The sequence below is a fragment of the Mastomys coucha genome, unplaced genomic scaffold (genome assembly GCF_008632895.1).
Source record: "Mastomys coucha isolate ucsf_1 unplaced genomic scaffold, UCSF_Mcou_1 pScaffold16, whole genome shotgun sequence".
Taxonomy (NCBI): domain Eukaryota; kingdom Metazoa; phylum Chordata; class Mammalia; order Rodentia; family Muridae; genus Mastomys; species Mastomys coucha.
Genome location: NW_022196898.1, coordinates 35,658,038 through 35,680,906, shown reverse-complemented (window position 1 = coordinate 35,680,906; position 22,869 = coordinate 35,658,038). Strand labels below are relative to the sequence as shown.

The 22,869-nt window shown below is 40.9% G+C and overlaps 1 protein-coding gene across 6 annotated transcripts in view; it reads right to left on the bottom strand.

The window, feature by feature from the left end:
* Lrba (LPS responsive beige-like anchor protein) overlaps positions 1 to 22,869 on the bottom strand; it is a 547,775-nt gene that overhangs the window by 6,829 nt on the left and 518,077 nt on the right. For 5 of the 6 annotated variants that reach the window (XM_031374244.1, XM_031374245.1, XM_031374247.1 and 2 more), the window contains exons 53-55: positions 21,614 to 21,781; positions 6,135 to 6,236; positions 2,952 to 3,148 (exon numbers count right to left, since the gene is read on the bottom strand). In XM_031374244.1, the coding sequence (XP_031230104.1) occupies positions 2,952 to 3,148; positions 6,135 to 6,236; positions 21,614 to 21,781 (467 nt within the window). The remainder of the gene's footprint in view (positions 1 to 2,951; positions 3,149 to 6,134; positions 6,237 to 21,613; positions 21,782 to 22,869) is intronic. The other variant, XM_031374246.1, reaches the window with a different exon arrangement.

Here is a 22,869-nt window from a genome sequence, read left to right as displayed (position 1 = left end):
TCCACTCTCCTAATAGGAGCTGGTGGCATAAGGTTCTAGCAGCCCTGGCAGGCATCATCTGCCCATCCACCTGACCACGGTGGGTGTGGGCACAGACTGCTAACCCTGTAAGAATAGACTGCCCTGCCTTTGTGTCACAACTTTAGCATCACTACCTTAAATCTTTATTCTCTGACTTTTTTCTTAATTAGAGAAGAGAAGGCACTGTTTGCTGTCCAGTTCACACTGATGCCAACTATCAGCAGTCCACTGGGCATGGCCTATTCTCAACACGGAAATATACCTAAAAAAAGCAACGTAGCTTTGCTGCATCTTCCATGTCACTAAGTCTTATTACTAGATACACACTAGTAAGAGCTCCCACTGTGAATAGAAGTCAGCCCTTTCCCATACATCCCACAAGCAGCAGTCTCGGGGTGTGGGCACTGCATTCAAGAGCAGGAGAGTAGCTACTTGACACACCTATAAAACACAGCTGATGACGCTCCCCTACCTTCATACTTTCTTCTGGGTGAGAGCTACAGCAAAACCCAGCAATCTTCAATTCTTTGTTAGTAAGAATCTATACTCCTGCTGGTGTCCCCAATGAAGTGAAATGAAGACTCTTAAGATGCATGCCACCTCTGAAATACTGTATGAATCTCGTGCCTCCCAAGGTAAACATTTCCTGCTACTCTTACAGGGGACCCACTACCTTCCTCTGGCACGTGAACCAGTCAAATATCTGCTGCCCTGGGTCACTCCCCCCAGTGCAGGCTGTCACTGGCTCTTACTCTAACCCTCTCTTCAGCATCCAGGTCTACTGTGTTAGGGGTCTAAAGTGACCCCAGTGACGCTTTAACTCAGCTCTGGATCCCAAGTGTTTGGAGGTGCTGTAGCTGCCCTGGGCCTGAGGATGCTGGCAGGCCACATCAGTCTCTAGGGATGCCCACATCCTGAAACAGCAGGGAAAAAGAAAAGTTCTCTTGGGGAAATGGTGGTTAGACTTTATGATGTAATCTTGTTGCTCTGGAGAGATGACCTGCTTACACCTAAGGTATTCATTACAACACCTGCATAGTGTACAGCTGATGCACCACATGATCTCCTTTAACCAAACTGCCAGTGAGCAAAACGGAATCAGGTATTCCATAGGTGGGTGGAAAATGGCGATTAGTGTACAAGTTGCCAGGCTGCCTGGTGTTTCAAAGAAACGGAATTTTTGGTCTGGGCTGGTGACTAATTCTTTTTTTTCCTGTAGTCTTGGGCTCCCAGCCTGCTGTTTCCTTGCCTGCCTCCTAATGCACTTAGCTGGGAAAGTGTCAGCCTCTGGAGCCTGGGACAGAGAGAGCAGAGCTCCTTTCCGGCTAGCTCGACTTAATCACATGGTTGCCACTTACAAGTTAGTATGATAAAGTGCAGGCATGCTGGGGAAAAGCAATGGATTGTTTAGGCTGAAAATCCAGTGGGGAATTTCATAAGGGAAAAAAAATGATGGCTTTAGGGTACAAGGAGAGGCCTGTGAGTGTGAACAAGCCACAAGAGCCTCCTACTGCTGCCTCGAGGCCCTTCCCAGGGCCTCTGGTCTAACTGGAACACCACAGAAACTATTCTAGCCAGTGGACAGCTTCAAATTATTTTACAGATTTATTAGTGTAGCTGACAATATAATCACAGCTCAGAGTGACAGATGATCAACATTATTATTGTAAAGGAAGGAGGAGAGAAGCCTCTGATGTGTACTTGGCTTAAATGGTGGATTACGGGAAATAAGGGAGAAAGAAAAGCAGAGAGAGTTTGCCCGTGCACACCATTTGAGATGGAGGAAACTCGGACAACCAGCAAGAGAGAGGAGAGAAGTGCTTACTAGACTGAGGGCCTGGACCCCAGAGCATCCGGGGCCTTTGGTTTTAGACCAGTGCTGCCTGTGTGCACAACTGCTGTTGCTCACTTCCAGACCCTACAGTTTCCTTGGGAGAAGAGGTGGTCACACTGTGGATGCCCCCTCCCGCCCGGTAGTGGTGATGTCGATGATGAGTTAACTGTACAGAGGTATCTGTACTACCCTCTGAAGTGCCTGGCTCTGCTGCCACTCAAACATCCTCCTGTCCTCCTTGTACATGGGCCATATCACCTCCATTTCCATTTTATTTTATTGTTTTTTTTTTTTTTTTTTCGAGACACGGAGGGCTTCTCTTTGTAGACCAAGCTGGCTTTGAAGTCATGGGGATCCATTTGCCTATGCTTCCCATGTGCTAGGATTAAAGGTGTGTGCTACCATGCTTGGCTCTTCCATTCCCATTTTAGAAAATGACAGGGACACCCCAGCTTTTCCCAGGCCCACAACATATACACCAGCTCGAAAGTAAGAAGAAAGGGACCTTGAAAATTATCTCCAAAGAACACCCTAGCTTTCTTCCCCAACCCTCTAATGCCTTGGGGGCTGGCCTGAGAAGCGAGGCAAGACCTGCACTGCCCATTAGCTTAGCGCTCCTTACGGATGGAAGGGAAACAGCTCCTGTAATTTGGACACCCAGGTCTCTAACATGGCTTGCTTTGGTGTTGCTCTCCAGCAGGTTGATGCAGAGATCAGCTGCTGACCCCAAGAATACACCATGACTCCGTGCTGTCTTTTCCAAAGTGAAGAGAAACCAGTTTTAGGTAGAATCTAGTTGAATTTTGGTGTACAGTGAATCTTAGAGACAAGTCTGCTGTTAAGTAGCACTTAGAGGAAATGTCATGGATAGTATCAGCTATGGGATACCAGTCAGTAGGTGCTCTCTGCTCAGGGCCACACTAAAGGCACTAGCCCTCAGCAAGGTGCTCTGAGCTTCTAAGTGCTAGCTAGTGCTGTCCCTTTGGCATGGGAAAGAGGCCCCAGGCAGTTCAAAATGAGCTTCTTCAGTGAACTTGTCCTCTTTACCAGTAAAGCTTCCCAGTAAAATGAACAATGTGGAGCCCACAGCACTCACCCTTATATGATCATCCGTCTCCATGGTAGCCTGTAGCTTCCCGTTCACACTGAAGGTGCAGAAGCAGCCGTTTTCATAGAAGATGACACAGTGACCCTCTCTCGATGCTTGGATGAGTTTTGGTTTCAGGCAGTTTTCAGGACCCTCCAAAGTCCTTAACAAGTCTCCATTCATGGAGTGTATGAGACATGGCCCTTCTGAGAAGAGAGAAAGAGGCAAAATTATGTAACGAAAACAGACAGGGCAGGCGGACGGTGCAGCTCCATGGTAGTGGTCAGCGTAAGGCACAGTTCAATCCACAATACCAATGAATGAAGGAAACGAGAGAAATCAGCGGGGCTGCAGGGCATGGTAGCTAGTCACAGCCCTAGGAAAGCTGTCATGTCAGTTACTTTGCAAAATCTGGTTCTTATGTTTGCCAGCTCTCACTTTCCACTGGGAGGCTTGAGAAGCCAAGTTCCTCATGCCCAGTCCTCCTCAGTCAGAAGTTATTTTATACAATTCATTATGACATGAGTGGGAGAAGCTAGAAGAACTCCAAGAGGAAGGCAATTTCCAATCCCAGAGCAGCTTCAAGGGAAGCTGGAGTATAAATGCCACCACCACCAGGCACAGGGGTACCCTCCTGAAGAGCCCAGACAGTAGATGGCATCAGTGCAGATGCAGCCAGTCAGGGCAGCTTCCCTGCCTCTGCGCACAGCTTCGCTGCTGAAATACTGGATTCCTTCTACCACTATTAAACTGAGTGAGCTATTCCACGATATCTCTAAAGCAGGCAGTGGCTTCTGCTGCTCTCAACTCCTCAGTGACACCCCAGGCTGAGAACCTGAGGACAGTAACTGCTGAACACCACCCCCAGTGCTCATACACACACACACACACACACACACACACACACACACACACACACACACACACACACACGCATGCACACGCACATGCACACACATACAAAAACACGCCAGAGCTTTTCTGTTTCTACTGTATACTCATCATATGCAAAGTAAAGGAAACAAAAACTTGTTTGGTAAGTGTTGATGGATGTGGAGAACGTGGGTCTGTGCCCTGCCTTGCTCCTGGCCTCACACAATCATGGCTTGCTCCCCACATGGCTCCTGACGAATGCCTTTGGAAAGGATGGCTCTCTGCTTCTGTTAGCCACCCAAGAGTTAGAAGTCTTCAGTGTTTCCCAACATAAACACCACAGGCACGAGCTTGCTTTTACATAGTTTCAGCATACATAAGCTCCCAGATAACACTAGCATCACAACACAGCTCAGATTTCAGTTATCAGAGCAGTTGTATAAAGTGCACAAGGCTAGCTCTTCAGTCTATGAACGCGCATAGTGCTGGCAGTTGAGCAGTCAGAAGCCCCCACGAACATCAGTAACCAGTATCTGTCGTTCAGGTCACACAGACAGCAAACAGTGGCTTTGTTGTCACCTCCTTTCACAGTGATAACCCATGCGGCATTTTATAAAAGAAGGTAACCAGAAAGTGTATTGGTCAACAATGATGAGCTTCAATAAAGATGTGAATATAAATGTAGCTTTTTGTAGGGAGAGCAGAGTCAGCTCTGGATGCTGCCAAGACACTAAATATGCAGCAGGAAATGAACAAAGGAACTTGCTGGCATTACTCAGGACAGTGGTTTTAACAGAGTTGATGATGTCCAGAAGAAATGAAACTAAAATTAGGGAACCCTAGAGGGTATGTCATGACACTTAAACCAAAGAAAAGTGAACCGCTCAAACAGAAGAGGACTGGCAATTTCCTAAGGCAGAGAAGAGACGCTTAGGTATTCAGACAAGACAGCAGTGCCCATGTTCACCTGGCCCTGAGAACTGTCTCTCAAAGACATGAAACTGCATGGCTGGCTGTGTTTTTAAACTTTGTCTTTGAGATAAGGTATCTAGCCTTGCTATGTAGCCTTGGCTGTCCAGGTCCTCACTGTGTAGGTCATGCTGGCTTTGAACTCAGAGATTCCCCCTTGCCTCTGCCTCCTGGGAGCTGGGACTAAAGGTATGTGCCTTGCCTAGCTGTTTTTAATGTTCTGACAAAAACTTTTAGACCATGGAAAATGATTTAAAAAAAAAAAAAGTTCCCATGGAGACAGTGTCTCAGAAAACTTTGTGTGATTTCCGTTTATATGGCATTTTCCTGTGCAAAGCAGGGATGGCCTATAATAGTAATTAATTTTAAGGTTTAATATGGGTTAGATACAGCCCAAGGAATCATATTACTTTTTCACTGCTTTGATTGACTCCGTTTTTCAAGGCAAAACTTTAAATATTCATTCTGGCCTGTTAGCTGTACTACTATAGTTCAAGCCACAGAGACAGTGACTCAAATGCTCTGTGCTTCTGAGCTTAAAACACACAAGGTGACAGGAGTCCTGTGCTTAGTCCCATCACAGAGGTGGGCGGACTGGTCGGTGGACTGGCCGGCAGAGGAAGGGGCACTGAACTGCAAACAGCTTCTTTGCTGCTGGCTCCTGGTTTGTTTTCCCTGCCCTTGGAAGGAGCACTCGGCATCTCTAAAGTCAGGCAAGTACTAGCAGCAGATGCATCTAGCAAACTAGCTTGAGTCCTTTCTGCTTCAGTGTCTGACACTCTAGGCCTGCTTCGTTCTGAAATCTGGAAGTTAAAGCAGAGTGGGGGCCTGTAGAGATGGCTTAGCAGGTAAAGGAACTTGTTGCTGAACCTGATGGCTTGATTTTAATCCCTCAGACCCACATATTGTGGAAGAAGAGAACCAATCCTCACATGTCATCTGCCCTCTACACATGTGATATGGCATGAATGTGGGCACACATACAATAAAGTCAGGGTCAGGATTTCCATTCAGCCTACTGGAGGCCAGAGAAATAAACAAACACATAAAGATGTTCCTTGTTCCCGCTTCATGGAGATTAGAATGCTAACTGCTGCTATCTATAGAGTATCTAGAATCCTTAGATTTAGACCAGGGAGCTAAAACCAGGCTTTTGGCCGTGACAAGAATATTCTGTCTTTAAGTATAGCTATTGCTCTTACAGAATGTGACTTTTAACTAACAGGTATTTGAGTAGCCCTGTGTGGCTACCATAACAGACTGGAGCTTTAGAGAACAGGAGCCAACCTCATGTCTCTTCACATTAATATGACAAGAGAAGCCAACACTGTGGAGAAACCACAACTTTACCTTGGGAACCACTTAACACCAGGCCCAGCTCAGCACAGACAGCAGCACAAGTGATCTCATAGTCATGGCCTGTGAGGATGGCTCGAGGAGTGGTAGTTTCACCTTTAAAAAGGAAAAAAAAAAAGACAAATCAATCCCACTGGATAAAGACTAAATACCTTGGTGCCAATTTTGATCTTAGGAACCCTTATTGTCTAGCAATAACAGTTTAAAGTTCAAAGCAAAGATGGTAAAAACCTGCAGTTTGCACTTTTCTCATATAATAAAATTAGCATCTCAGATAGATAGATGATTCTAAAATTAGGGCCTTGGTTATAATGAACCCATTAAAGCCATCACACAACTCGATTAAGGCAACAACTGAAAATGCTTGCCCATCCAATATCCTATGCCTCTTGTGAGTTGTTAAACAGTCAGAACAGCCACCGTAGGCCATGCAGCTCTGCTCAGGGTCTACACTTTGATTATCCATTGCGGTTTTATGGTCTTACCCATAGTGCCCTCCTCCAAGCACAATGACAGTTGAAATAACTTATTTCCAATTCTGATCTATGTCTATCCCTGGATAATTTGAAATTCTGTTCAAAATTATTACAACAAATGAATAAAGCTAAAATAAGAACCCAGGCTTAGTTTACATTTCAAAGACGGGTCTCCTTGTCTTCCTTAGTAGCTCAGTGCATCTCCCCTAGTAAGACAATCTCGAGTGGGATTCCTCTCTAAAACACCTAGTATTTTAGTGTTTTCTGATGTGTACTTCTTTCTCACAGAGTACCTCCCCACATTCCAGCCAACCAGCAGAGACATGATGAACCTGTGCTTCTACTGATGGTCTTGGAGGGTTTGGGGGAAGGAAGGTGGAGAGAGGGAATGCATAATAGAGAAAAAAACTTACACTGCTTCTGTGTCACAAAGTAAAAACTGGCCACAGCTCAGAGAAGTGACACAATCACAGGCTTCAGTGTGACTTAATTTGTACCACACAGATACACAGGATTCTCCTTAGCTAGAGTGCTCTATTTAAAACTAACCCCCACCCCCACTTTTAGTCTGCAAAGACAAAGCTGCTGCAAGCAGCTAACAAGCAGGATCCTGTGTCATTCTTGAAATTGTCTGTTGTGAACTGGTTTCATGGCAGAGTTGAGGTCTGACGTTGTATAATCTAAAAGGTGCAAATATCCCCAGAAAGTAGCTCACTCTGAGCAGCTTTAGAAGATTCATCTGCCACTGTAATCTCAGGCACTGGTTGTCCTTAGAACCATCACTCACTCAGAGGAAAGATCCCTAAGAAGTCAGGAAAATCCGTCAGAAACCACTGCACCTGTAGAGGCCAGTGCTGCTGTTAAACCACTAATCTAGCCTCGAAAGCAGGGGTTTTCAGGGAGTGAGTCAATGAGCTTTTCCAATATTCTGGCAAAATACGTGCACATGCCTGAAATAGGCTGTATTGAAGGCACAGAGATACACGGCCCCCAAAAAGGCAAGAGAGAAAGAAGACTCCACTCCTAAGAAAGGAGCTTTATGTGCCTTCCCTGGGGTCAGCAGTAACTTATGGTCTATCATGACACATGACAGGCATGCCTTGTGTACCTACATAATGCACAGCTATGTCACCATGGTGTCTCTTAAGGCTTTGGTGACTAGTAGTAATCCTGATGAAATTTTAGTCCATAAGGACTTGTGTGTTACCTTGGGTATACTCTGGCCCCAGCTGCCCGGCTAGTCCATGTCCCTAGACAAGGACAGGGAGACCTCAGCTAATAGACTAATGGGCCAAGAACATGTTGAAACAGGGACCTGGTTTCATCTGATCTCAAGTTTGAAACATATAGGAGGAACATACCTAACTTATTAGAATGCCTACTTGATATTTTCCAAACTAAAAAGGAATTTTTCATAGACTACTTTTTCCCCCTTAAGTTTAAAAATTTTGGTGAAAAACCTTCAAAGAGGCAAAAGATACAGGCTCATCTAAACCACTTAATTTGATACTAAAAATTATGAGATTTAGAAATAAACATTCTATGTTTAAAAGTTAATATGTTACCCTTCACTCACAGTCCCCTTCATAACCACCCTTTGCTATATTTAAAATTCCACAAAAATAGCATTATAATGTTTTTCTTGAAATTACTGTCTGAATATATCTATTGGCAATGTTTTTTAAAATCAACCATTAAGATCAGGATGATTTAAGGAATACATTTTCAGTGCAACTCTTCCATTTTCGTATACATAAATTACAAATGATTTTAATGGTGGTGAGATTTGTGTTTTAACTTGAATAATCTTTCCTCAGTGGAAAGTGAAAGTCTGAAGAAAAGTAAATGAAGAATGAAAGCAATTTACATATAAACCAAAATAAACAAAGGCCACACGGTCACGGAGGGCCAGATGATACCTTCAGGAAGCCAGGCCAATGCTTGCTCTGTTTGCTGGACTTCGGAGTATTTTCTCAGGAGCTTAGTGAAAGGAGGGAGGAGACTGATCTTAACTATTTTCTTTTTTTAATCAAAGAGATGAACAGAGAATAATCTAGAATTGTGAAGTCAGAAGGTAGAAAACTTCAAGAAGGGGGTTAAGTTGCAAACGCTCTCCTCTGCAAAGACAACTCACTAGCTCTGCTTTCATGAATGCAAAATATACCACATCACTTCTCATTACACAAATCAGCAGATGCATGTACAAAGCGACTTCAGGATGGAAAGGGGTCTTTCTTTTCCTGGGGTCTGATCTAAATAAAGGACTGTTTAGTGCTGGGCTTTGTTGGCAAAGTGTTTCCTAGTCCAGGAAACAGGTTAGACAGTTCAGGAAATATGGAGGGGGTGGTGGGGAGGGCTGAGAACGCAAGCTCAAGTAACACAACAAATTAAAAGCAAAAGGGCAGAGCCATGGCCAGTTGCTTCTCAGGGAGCTGGATTTATGGTAAGAAACGACAACAAAACAAAAATCCAACTATGTTCAACTTGCCTTACATATAGAAACACACACTTAAGGCTGCGGACTCCAAATCTACAATGCCTAAGAAGAAAAGTCATTTCTAGCTCATTTATCCTAAGTACAGATAGAGCACTCATACTTTCTTCTTATCAAAAAATATAAAATATTTTTATCAAATATCAAAATAAAAAGCAGTTGGATTTTATAAATCCTAATAAACAAAGGGCCTTAAATATTAAAATTTCACTCCTATTTCTGGTACAATTCTATAATAGAGGATTTAAACCAAACAGATACAGACTTCTTGGGCTCAGCAAACATTCTGGGAATCACTTGGAATGAAATCAAAGGCAGAGCATTGGTCTCTATGGGGCTTATGACACCTATCATTTCTCTGTAGTAACACAGGATTCATCATCTAGGTTGTAGAGAAGCCAGGTGACATCATCAAACAGAGAAGAAAGGTAAGATTCCTTGTACCAAGGAGTGAAAAGCCAAGAGCAAATGGCTGTGGTTAAAGCTCCAGTCAGCTCTGGAGCTGCCCCTCCTGGCCACTTGTCAGCTCGCACCAGGATTGCTCCGGGGTGGGGTGGTGCATGGGCATCAGTACCAATAAGATGATTCTGCTTGTGTGTGGGGGGCATCAGTACCAATGAGATGATTCTGCTTGTGTGGGGGGCATCAGTACCAATGAAATGATTCTGCTTGTGTGGGGAGCATCAGTACCAATGAGATGATTCTGCTTGTGTGGGGGGCATCAGTACTAATGAGATGATTCTGCTTGTGTGGGGGGCATCAGTACCAATGAGATGATTCTGCTTGTGTGGGGGGCATCAGTCCCAATGAGATGATTCTGCTTGTGCATTCCCTTCTGACCCTACAGGCACCACCAGTCTCACTTCAAGAGCAGGGAAAGTCTTCCGACTGTTAATGGATGCTGACAGTCTGTACCTTTGCTCTCTCAGAGAGCAGGAGCTAGGCTCTACCAAAGCCCAGACCATAAAGCACAACAGATTCCCTTAAACCCTTTAAAGTCTAACTGCGTGAAAATCGTCATGGCTTTCAGTAACGCTGGGAGAAAAATTTATCTTATTGGTAGTTTAAGAAGCTACACTTCAAACTTCTTAAAGAAAAATGAAAAGAGAGAAAGGACAGACGTCTAGGACTACTTTGAAAAGCTGGAGCAAGTACTTCAAAGGCAAGGGGTCTTTGTGTGAGAGCAGTTTTATGTCTACTGATGCAGATCCTACTGAAAGCTGAAAAGGAGACTCAGTACATCTTTCGGGATGGCCTTAGAAGATGAACAAGTCAAATGAGATTAAAGACAGCCCAAAGCCTGCCACAGCTCCCAGGCATGCCAGCGTTTACAGACGTGCTTTTCTCAGTGTATAACAGGGAACACTGGCGGAAGCCTATGCCCTCTAACAACCCAACTTGGTTTAACAGTGAGGTGCTCCATAACCCTGCTGTGTGTACACTAAGCCAATGTGCAATGCAGAACAGTTAGCCCAACCCCGCTGGGAGAATGGTATATGTCTGTAGAGTTAAATGTGTTTCTTTCCCCCTTTATAACATAAATATCTTTATCAAATGGAGCTTGAACCTCTAAAAATTTCATATCTGAAAGAGAAAAAGTAATTCCTCTACTATCTTATTCATAAGTAGCAGGTGAGAAAGATAATTCCCAAGGTTTACCTCCATTGAGGCAAAGGAGATAAATAACCCATGTAAAAAGACACTTTTCAGTTATTTTTAAAGAGTGAAATAAGTTCCTGCTAGCATCAGCATCACCAACCCAGGCTTACGAAAGTGAAGCCATTTCAAAGCGACTACACAGTCCTTTGCAGCGTTGTATGCCGCCTCAGCAGGCACGCACCATGTGTCTCTCTAACAGCATCGAGCATGAAATGATGCTGGCTCTGCACCTTCCTGTGCTCGGTCTTAGAAATGTAAAATCACTTCTTCCCACAAATTGCTTAATGGATGGCTCCATGATTGTAATCAGCACATCCCGCTGCCCACTTTCGTGTTCCTTCACTCTGGCATTGACTTAGTAGTAGTTACTGTGTACACTGGACAATAAGGACAGGAATTCAATATGGCCTTTTGTTTGCAATGACTTGGTTTACAGTGATCACTGGAATCAGATGGTGCAACTCACCACCTAGCACCACCACAAAAAAAAAAATGGAAATTTAAATGATTATCAAATCAAGTTCTGTCTATCTTATTATAATCCTGCATATTGTACTTGAAAACATGATTTTAAAGGTAAAAACACTACTGAGACACAAGCACTTAATTACAAGTGCTTCGGATGCCAAGTCAGCATTCAGGATTAATTAATCAATCTTTAAGTAAACACCAGTGATACAATTTCACACTAGTAAACTCTTGTATATCTAAAGAAAACTAAAATAGAACATTAAACTTGATTTTGTTAAAACAAAACAAAACAAAACAAAACATCAGAAATTACTTTGGATCTAGGTACGTTTAAAAAGCAGATAGCATAATGAGGTTTAAGTCTTAACTACTTACAACACAAGAAAGTTAAAACTGTGGAGGCCATGCAGGTTACTTCCTGAAGACAGATACTTGTACTTTACACACGCAGTTTGCCTCTTAATTGCTGCTGATTAATACAAAACATTCATGTGCAAACCAAATAGTTGGTTTTCTCATGTGGCTTACCACAATGGTAAATCAAGAAAGGAAATGGCTTTTTGCTGATAAATGTTTCCTTTTCCCTCTGATAAATGTTTCTTAAACCTTTCCATTAGCTTCCTAAGTTTTCAATGGAAGTTCTACCACCTTTTAATTATTTGAGATTCGTTCTAGTCATTCCACCTTTATCATCCATCACAGTCTTGGTGAAAATACATCTGTATGGTTAAACATGCAGACTACAGTCAACGTGCCAGATGCATTAAGGCTGCTACATACACCAGAAAAATGTTGATGGCTTCTTTTGTAAATACCACTAGAATTACTAATGTCAGGCAAGGCAAAGTTGGTATGAAAGTCAGTCAAAACTCATGGTTCATGTAATTTCCCTCCTCTACTACATGCCTGTTTTTACACTGGATTTCCCTTCTAAGACTACACTAGACAGTGAATTTGTGTGAGTAATTCTAGGTGTAACACTATTATAGGGGATGGTGGTGTAGTCAGTGGTAGAATGCACACTCAGCACGGACAGGCTGTGGGCTCAGTCCTCAGCATGCAGTCAGTTTACACATACATAAGGAAAGGAAACCGAAATCCCAACAGGTTCTATCATGACACGCACCGTCATAAGAAATCAGTGTAACAAAATTATCTCTTCATGTCTTTTGTAACTACTGAGTACTTTTGTGAGAGGATTGCATCAAATTCTGTATTGTTGGTAATCCAATTAAATCTAGTAAAAACTGAAATACAGTTTAGTGGCTAAGAAAGAGGCTCTAGGGTTGTAGCTGTAGCTCAGTGGCAAGGCATAGGCTTAGCATGTGTGAGGTCTGGGTTCCATCCCCAGTACCACAAACAAAAGATTAGGGCCAAGAGTATCTAAATTTGAATCCAGACTACAGCATCTGCCCACTAGGTGATCTCTTGGTAAGAGACTCAGGAGCTTTAGGGCCAAGGCAGAAGGAAAAAAAGATACTTGTTCTTCATGTGCTATCTATAAAGACGAGAGATAGTAAGAGCAGTTTTCACACAGGGGTGTCATGAGAATTCTGTCACTCTGCACAGTGTCTGTAAGTCCTGAGCACCTATGAGTATCACCCAGCAGCAGCAGGGCTGGGCAGGAAGAGAAGAGGGGGAGAAAGTGCTTTTTCTCAACTTTTGTTATAAAATCTCTTTTCAATAAAAGGTATCTCTAATCTTGGGCTGCATAAGTGCCAGTTAGAGATAGTTCTTGATAGTTTTCTTTCTTGTCAAGGAGTAATATACCTTAGTTTCTTAAAACTATACTCTGAATTCTCACATCCTGCCTTGTCTCAGATTTTACTGCTTTTCCCAACAATCCACACATCTGTGAAGAGCAGGAAATGCAGATATATTTCCACAATCAGGTGTGGAAATTTTAGATTTCTCTAATTTCAAATGTCTCTAATTATCTCTCATCATCAGATATGACATGCTCGTTATAAATGTGCAGGTAAGCTAGTGAACTGTGGAGGTAATGAAAGCTTGCTTCCAAGTCCCACTAATTTGAGATGAGTGCTGCTGGCCTTTGCTGGCGAAGGCTCCAGCTGTTGTGTGCGTTCACATACATGAGCTTTTAAGGACATGCACATACATTTGTCAAAACTTATCAGGCATGATATAGATAGTTCAGTGATCTATCACTTAGCAGTACAGAGAACATATGCCCGCATGTTCATATCACACATATGTACTATCTTTGGTAGAAATTGCACAGCCCTTAAGTTTGTTCACACACCAGACTACTAAACTACAGTGCTGTTTTTCTCCTACTTTTGAGACTGTATTTGTTGATTCTCCATAGTGTGGCTGCTTGGTCTTAGGCTCTACTCCTCTATAGCTCCTGCACCTAAATACAGGCATCTAGTAATGTAGACATGCAACATTTACCTACATATAAAACTGACGGAGGTGAAACGGTGTTCATGTTTGTTGATATCCAACACTGAATTTTATGAATATAAGTTAAAAATTTTAATAATTTTATTCTGATTATCCAAATCATTTAAAATTCTTATTGTTAGTTTTTTTTGTCTGTTTGTTTATTTATTTTGGTTTTTCGAGATAGAATTTCTCTGTGTAACAAAGCTCTAGCTGTCCTAGACTCGATTTGTAGGCCAGGCTGGCCTTGAACTGACAGACATCTGTCTGCTTTGGCCTCCCAAGCGCTGGGATTAAAGGCATACACTACCACACCTGGCCTTTTTTGTTTATTTTTTAGATTGTAATTTAATTAAAACATTTCTTCCTCCCCTTCTCTCCCCCAAGCCCTCTTTCTCACTCTCCTTCAAATTCATGGCCTCTTTTTCATTAATTTTCTCTCTTTCTGTATATGTATATATGTGTATATAAATATATAAATATGCATGCATGTTTATATATACACATTATATAAGTATATACACATATAAATATATATACTTATATACAAATATACATTCCTAAATGTAGCATGTTGAGTCCATACAGTGTTACTTGTATGCATGTTTTCAGGGCTGACCTTTTGGCCCTGGACAACAGCTGGTGTGTGCATCCCTGGGAAGAACCACCTTGCCTGCTCCCAGCTTTCTTCAGTTGCCTGTAGGGTTAAGGACTCATGGGCTTTTCCCTGTCCATTTTGTCATGTTCATTGGTGTCTTCCTGGTTTAGCTCACATTGGGGCAGCCATATTGGTGAGACGTTATGGGTACAGCTTCTGATGTACTAGAGAAACAGTCTCACAGCAAAGCCCCTGATCCTCGGGCTCTCAAGGTCTTTCTGACCTCTCTCCGGCAATGTTCCCTGAGCCTTAGGTATGGGATTGGGGCTGAGCTCCACAACTCTCCATTTTGATTAGTTGCAGTTTTTTGTAGTGGTCTGTCTGTTCAGTGTTTTACTATGTAGCCTTGGCTGGCCTAGAACTCATAAAGACCCGCCTGCCTCCTCTGCCTGGGATTAAAGGTATGCACGAACACCTGGCCCTAAAATTCTTTTTAATGTATCTTCCTTATCATCTGTAAGGTTTCTTTGGCACTCTGAAAGCCACGCTGAGCTTTCACATCTTTAGCTATTATAAAAATATCTTAGCTAGGCAGTGGTGGCTCATGCCTTTAATCCCAGTACTTGGGAGGCAGAGGCAGGCGGATATCTGAGTTCGAGGCCAGCCTGGACTACAGAGTGAGTTCCAGGATAGCCAGGGCTATGCAGAGAAACCCTGTCTCGAAAAACAAACAAACAAACAAACAAACAAACAAAAAATATCTTGGTTTGAGCTTGTGTAGTAGTGATGCAGGCCTTTAATCCTAGCACTTTGGAGGCAGAGGCAAGGGATCTCTTGATTTGAGGGCAGCCTGGTCTACATAATGAGTTCCAGGATAGCAAGGACTTTATAGTAAGACCTGTTTTGAGAAAAAAAAAAAACAACCAAAACAAAAAACAAAAACAAAAACAAAAAAAAATCTTGTTCTAAAGCACCCCAAGGAAATAAAACCATCTCCTCAGGTACAGAGAACAACAGCTGACACAAATGAAGACAAGCGTGCTCAGTAGTTACAGAGGTTGGAGAGATGGCTCAGTGGTTTAGAACACTTGTATTTGCAGGGGACCTCAGTTTGACTTCAGCACCCACATAGTGGTTCAAAACCATCTATAATTCCAGTATCGGGGATCCAATGATCTCTGCTGGCTTCTGAGGATACATACATGCAGGGCAAACACCCATACATATAAAATACAAAAGCAAACAAACTCTTCTAATCTTACATTTGAAATCTGACCAAGCCTATTAGAATTGAAAAAAACTTACTTTAGAAACTAGTAGATATGTGATATGCAATGATATAGCTAACTAGGTAATGCCAACTTAAATAAAGAAAAAAAAGAAAAGAAAACACAACCACAAGCTAGGTGTGGTAGTTTACACCTGTACTCCCGATCCTTGGGGGAGGAAGCAGGAGGATCAGGGTATTCCAGCTCAGCCCAGACTACTGGAGATCCTATAGCAAAACAAAACAAATACCTAGACCAGAACAAAGAGAAAAATGCATCAAATCTAAAATTTGTTAATTAGCACTTTAAATTAGCTCTATAAAGTAATGGTTCTGGCATGTGAAAATTAAGGTAACTAGAAAAAGTGGAGTTTTTAAAAGAAACAAACACACAAATAATTTTATATAAAATGGCTTCTCATATAGCTTCAGGAATATCTACTGCATAACACGAGGCACATACACATGTTTGGTCTTAGGCAATCTTTCTAGTAAAATGAGCCTTTCTGGAATGTGGTAAAACTCAGTTTAATGTTGGCCCAGAGGTCTCAGCTAAATGTATACTTAGTAATGCTACAGCAATGCCATAGTCATGGGAATAGCGCACTATACAATAGTCTAGCAGCACCAAATCCTACTTTTATATGTGAGAAAGGGGGCAGGGCACCAGTGACAGTTTCAGGGTAATATTCGTCCTCTGAGTGTTCTGAGAGCCTATATGATGACAGTCACTCAGCAGTATGTACTCTTATATTAATTTCAGCCATTGTTTGAAATTAAAATTTCTCTCTTGAGCATGAAGTGTTTGCAACTTTCTTTGGGATTGTCCTTAATGTCTACATATGAAGATACTCAGTTTTAGTTTGAGGGCATAAATCAGTTTCTCTGTCCTCATATTTAAGTGGCTACAGCCCTTGGGTGAATGGTATAGTGATTTTTCTCTGCAACCAAACAAGGTAAATAAATGTGATATATTGGCACATCACCCCACTGCTCTGCATATGGTACACATTAAGGTTGTATTCATTTGCCATATGAATATAATTCCTTTTACCACATCTACTATTAGCTACAAGAAGTAAATACAGAGTTGTTTTGTTGGAATTTGAGGGCCTGCATTACATCACAGAGCACTAAACATCCTGGACCTTCTGGAGAATTTCATAGGCGTATTTTTAATGTCACCTGAACCTGAACACTACCAGAATACTGCTTCAAACCTGTACTCTGAATTTTACAAGAAAATAAAGAAAGATATTAGGTAGTGCAGTAGGCCAGGAGGGAACTGGGTTTGGGCTGAATGCAGCATATGTAAGAACTGGGGTCCTCCACAAAGAATCAGATCCAGCCCTGTCCCTCACATAAGAGGCCATGTGCCTTAAGCACTGATTTCACATACAAACCGAGTAAGTATAAGACACGAAGTGTAGGTGTTACATAGACCACTTCTGCCAACTGTAACGAGCTGAAGGCGTATGATCATTAAGATGTGAGTTTATCTCAGGACAAACTGTGTGTGGTGCTTTGGCTTTTTTTAGGCATATTCTATGCTTGGCTTAAACATTTATTATAAAGTCCCAATTCCAGGTTAGGGTGGAAACAGAAGAACAAAATGATTTCTCTTTAATAATATACGAGATTTAACACATCATACATATGCGGACATTTGAGACCTGCGAATAATCTACCACAGGTAATTAGAGGCAAAATACACCAATGTTTCCAGGCCTTGCTTTTCCCATTAGAGAGCCTTACGTCCTCAAATGTGTCCAGCAGATGGCGCTCTAGGCTACCTACTTACAGAGAGGACACTGCACTACAGTTGCCTGTTTTGCCAAGACAAAGAATAAGAATTTATCAGTAGCTTTAGTAAAACATGTTAGACTTTATGACAAAAAGGACATGATTCCTAAATACATGCATAAAATATACATATGCATAAGCACATGTGCATGGCACCCAGTAAATAACTCACACCTGGGTGTGTTACTATGCCACTTCTCTTACAGACTTGATGAGTAGTTTGTGTACCAGTAGTATTTATAGTCATAGGGCAGGATCATTCTAAATTCATTAAAAAAAATTTAGAATGCCTTAACGTTAGAATTCATTTTTAATTATAGCAGGAATGTCTCATTAGGGTGATACTAGTAAAATTAACAACTGTAGGATTTACGGTAATGACTGAAGTGATTGATGAGAGTGTAACAAAATGAAGTTTTAGACAGAGGAAAAGCAGGACCGCTCCAGTATACAGTACTTTAAAAACAGCTCTGCAGTCTGTTAGTGCTAGCCTTACGGTTAATAAAATCTTCTTTCTAATTAACGGTGCTGAAATATTCTTAAAGAACAGAATTTTGTTGTTATATAACCCACACCAGCCCCTCCATAGACGCCATTCCCATAAGCAGAAAGCTGACATAGATTAGCATGTCTGATTGCAAAGAGGAAAAAAAAAATGCCACCTTTCCATCAAATCAAAACCAGAATGCAAGGATGTTAAAGTACTTTGCTGAAATAGTGCACACACAAATCTATGCAACACCCTCACATTCGGCAACCATTTGCTCCAAAAGCTAATAGACTGTGGCTGTAAAAAAAAATTACTTTGAAACCTAAAAGTGTCGCATACATGGTTAGTTTTTAAAATTCCAATTTATGATTTATGAGTGTAATATAAATTAGTGAATAAATAATAACTGTTGTATGTTTTCATCTTGTTTATGTAAGTACAATCATGTCAAAGTTGGAAGTGTTTAATTTAACTAGCAATTTAGTGAACCAAAGGAGCATACTTTGCGTGCAGAATTTGGGGAAGGCGATCCGGTCCGGTCCAGGCAGCATTGTTCTGAAGGGAAAAACCTTTTCCTGGAGGAATCTCGGAATCTGAGACAGTGGACTGGGGTAAGCTAACAAGGTGCAGAGCTTTCTGCAGTAACACCTTTCATTGAAATCGTCCTGGTTAATGTTACAAAAACCATCCACAACCGAGTGGAAGACTATTTTCAGCCTTCTTATTGGAAAGCTGCATTCCACCGCAGATAACCATCGCAAGACAATAGAGCCAAAGGTGAAAAACGGCCTGTCTGCAGAGAGCAAGCCTTTGGCTGCATGATCTAGACAGGCTTCATAAAACATCTGAGTCATTTTTAAAGCTCCAAATTATACTATTTATAGGTTTTATCCAAGTTGAGTTAGCCTGATTTTTATCCAACTAATACACATATTAACATTGTATAACATTAGGTTAGAATAGTTACACAGCTACCAACTCTCTATAAGCAACAATGATTAGATTTGAAGAAAATGGTATTTGGCTCTTGCTTATGATCCTTGCAAGTAAAATCAGTCACTATTCTTATAATATTAGAATTTAAAATAAAATTAAATTGCTGAAAGAACTATAAAATGCAGAAAAAAGCAATAGGTTGCTCCCCACCTCTTTTTTTTTTCCTTTCATGTAACAAAAAAATTGAGGTTGAAGTACTCCTGTGTATTTACCAGCCATCCTACAAGTCCATGCATGCTAGCATGTGGCCGATCTCAGGGGTCTTCCTGTCGCTCTGAGACACAATGCGGATGCGGAGTCTGAACGCTCATCTGAGGCATCAGCTTCAACCTTCAGTGGCTGTTCACAGCCTTCGCTACACCAGAGGATCAGAGAACTGAACCAGTTGATAACAGTTATGCACAGTAAAACTGTCTGAGACTGTCTGGTATTTGTTTTTAAAAGCTTAGATTGCCTTTTTTATCTTTTTTTCTAATGTGTGTAAATTCTCAGAGTAAGAAAAGTACCTGTTTGCCTTTCTTACAGATTCATTCTTCAACGCTAAAGGGAAATTGAATTGGGGAATCAGATATTATAAAAGGGCCAGAAAAGATGAGGTAATATAATTTATTCAAAATACACTACAGTTTTCTGAAAATTTTATTAGATGTGCTGTGTTTCTGTTTTTTCTCCTCTTTATTACGTGCATTTCTAGGTGTTACTGCCCACCATATTACAGAGAATGGTGGCCATCGCATGCAACATTTTAATATGCAGCCAAGATGAAGTTTGTGAGGTGATTTATGTCTGCTGAGCACCTTGTGCCTCTGATAACAGTTCCCACCACTGCTTTATTTTACAGATGAGAGAGAGATAGAGAGAAAGAGAGAGAGAGAGAGAGAGAGAGAGAGAGAGAGAGAGAGAGAGAGAGAGAGAGAGAGAAAGGGGGAGGGAGAGCAGGAGGCACAGCAGAGCCAGGAACTTAGATTTCTCTTTTACAGGGAATCTCAGTGTTTGATCACTCCTTCTTGATTCTATATTCAAATGACACACATACAAAAAACATCTCTAGGGCAATTTATAAGCTACTTAAATAAACAACATATTTAAATACATGCATATGTCATTTAATGTGTAAGTAGATATAAAATACTCTGAAAACCTGAAGTTTTCTCATTTTAAAACATAATTAAATCTCTGAAATGCTATACAATTCCATGTAGGAACAGCCAATAGAGCTTTAGCTATTTCTCAGAATACACAAGGCTGGAAACTCTGCATATCACAAAGAAGGTAATCACATTAAGTGAAAAACAAAGACTCAAATATCTGTCTTTGTGGGTACAAATTGCTATACATGCACCAGACATTTTAAGGCAAGAAAAAGGCTTTCCTAAATTCTTTGAAAGACAAATAACAAAAGTGGTAGATTTATGTATTACCAAATTTAGGTTTGGCTGATATAATTAATCTTATATTTAGGAAAACAGGAAAAAAGAAACTGAAAGTAGTCAGTCAATCTAAGAGGCCAGGAAGGGAGAGGCCTCAGAGGCCACCAGGACAATCGAAGGACCACAGTGTATATTTAGAAAAGCAAAGCCCCTGAGTTTTTATCCTTTTAAGATAGTTGTAATTATATATAAAGCAGAGTTGCCTGTGTAAGTCAGAGACATGCACAAAGCATACTTTCCCGAAGTACAAACACACTACAGCTTGTTCTGACCGAGGAGACCACTGAGAATAGAATTTTTTTCTATTCTATTCACATATAAGATTATCTTTGATTAAAATCATAAATAGGTCCATTAGATATTAACTGAATACACTGTTTATGATCCAATGCAAAAATCTCTCGTCTATAAAAAAGAAAATATAGCTTTAAAAAAACATTTTACTAAATAAATATTAGCATTTTTTGAACAAAGTGTTCACTGTCACACAAATATTACCCATTTTTTCACAACCCAGAGAAATCAATCGAAAATGTGACAAGGTGAAATACATTTACACCCAGACACAAGGTCCAGTATTTAGGTAATGGCACAAGCTTTCCTTAGCCAAATACACTGCAAGCAGCTTTCAATTAAAATATGGTAAATATTTAAGAGCAGTCACAGAGTCTACCTTATGAAATAGAAATCTACAGCTATTCTTACAGGAACTCTTCTCTGTTGTCATAATCATTTTAATTAAATTCTCATTTTTCAGGTGGTCCCTTTAATTGTTTTTCCTACTTCTTAATGTGTTTTTTAAAGCCATCTCTTGACTGCAGCTGTGTGCGGTTGGTTTTAATGGTGGCTGTTTCCTTTTTTGCCTTCTGTGAATTACAATTTTAAATGGTTACACATTTTTTTGTTGTTGCTTTACTGCCTTCAGCAGTTTCTGAAAGATGTTTAATGCTGTTGGTGAACGTTTTCATTTCCCATCCAAAAAGCCAAGAGCCAATTTGAATACTCCATATTGGCCTTTTATGACCTGTTTTATCTTTTAATATGTAAATGAAAGTGTTATAAAGTTGTAGATTTCCAGAATTATAACTTTTAACTTTCTCTTTTAAAACATGAATTCAATCAACAAGAAAATACATAATTTCTCTTTTATGTTATATTGTTCATGAGAACACCTCTACTTTAGCTGGTGACAGCTAGTGCAGCCAAGAATGAGTGTAACATGAAAACAAGGGTTTCACATGTGAACTTGAATTATGAATGAGTCTGGAAATCAGCATCCTGGGTAATTCATTTTCATTCTCACTGCAGTGGAAGAACACTTCTACCCAAGGTGCTATTCTTCTACATTGCTTATGAAGTTCACTTTAAAAGGCTTGTACTTACTGCCAGGGTTATCTCCAACCCCGCTGCTTTTCCCATTCCAGTACCACAGAAGCAGAGTTGCATCCCGTGACCCCGAGAGGATGTAGCAGTTTCCCCCTATGTACGACTCAGAGCGAGCTAGGCAAGTGACGACATCCCAATGGCCAAATACCACTTGGATCAATTTTCCTGAAATAGAAAACAATTTTTCTTTAAGGCACAATTAAAAGACAAGGCAAACTTCTATCAAATACATAACCTGTAAGACAATGCTGCTATAATAATTCCGATCTTAAAATGTTCTGACCTGGCAGGGCTTTTTTGTTTGTTTTTAAATGCTACCTATAATAGTGAAAAAATAAACTGAATAGTGATAAGATTTTTGAAAGGCATATGTTAAAACTATCTCAACAAATACTTATGTATGAGGATACCATATCCTTATGAACAGTTACTATAAATTACTAAAGAATAATATTTTCTGGTTAAAGCAGCCCAGGAGAACACTTACACTGGAACCATTTAACACTTTCTTGAGTTACTCTGAGACACAAAACCAAAGCCTGCTGCCTTCCAGAAAGTCCTCCAGAGCTTGGCTCACTGCAGCCTCGCCTGCGCTCATGATATGGAAGCTCTTTTGTTCTTAGGTTATCTTGAAGAGAGTTTCTACTTTTTTGAACCAGGACTACATGGACTAAGTTTTGATCAAAGGAACAGTTTATCATGGTTGCAATTCAAACCTTGTCACTCTTTCTTTGCTCTAATTCTCTGAATGATGAAAATTCCTTTGGGCAATGATGAAATCAAGATTATAGTGGTTTAGTGGGAGGACTGAGAACAGTGGAGAAGAACTAGTCAATGTACGACACACAGGCAGGGCTTCAAACCCAGGAAGAGTGCGGTTCACATAACAGTGTTAGAAACAAAAACCAAGTCCCTGGTGTGGACTAACTAACACTGCGATATCATTTATAGACTCATCTAGAGAATTAGGTACTGCAGCCCCTCTATGTCACCCTATTTTATAGTTAACATTTTTCCTTGAAAAGTCTATAGTCTACAAATGAGAGTTACAGAATGTCTACCCTCAATATTCAGCATGGCTTTAAAAGGAAGTGAGTGTCAGTAGGACAAAATTATAACTCAGATGTTAAGGAAACTGAAAAAATCATTTCAACCTGGAATATGCAAAAAAATATTCAAAAGCCTAAGTTCTCAACTAAAGCCTGGCATCTAAAGGTAGTAAGTAACTTTTCCCTCTTCCTGCCTTCCTTTCT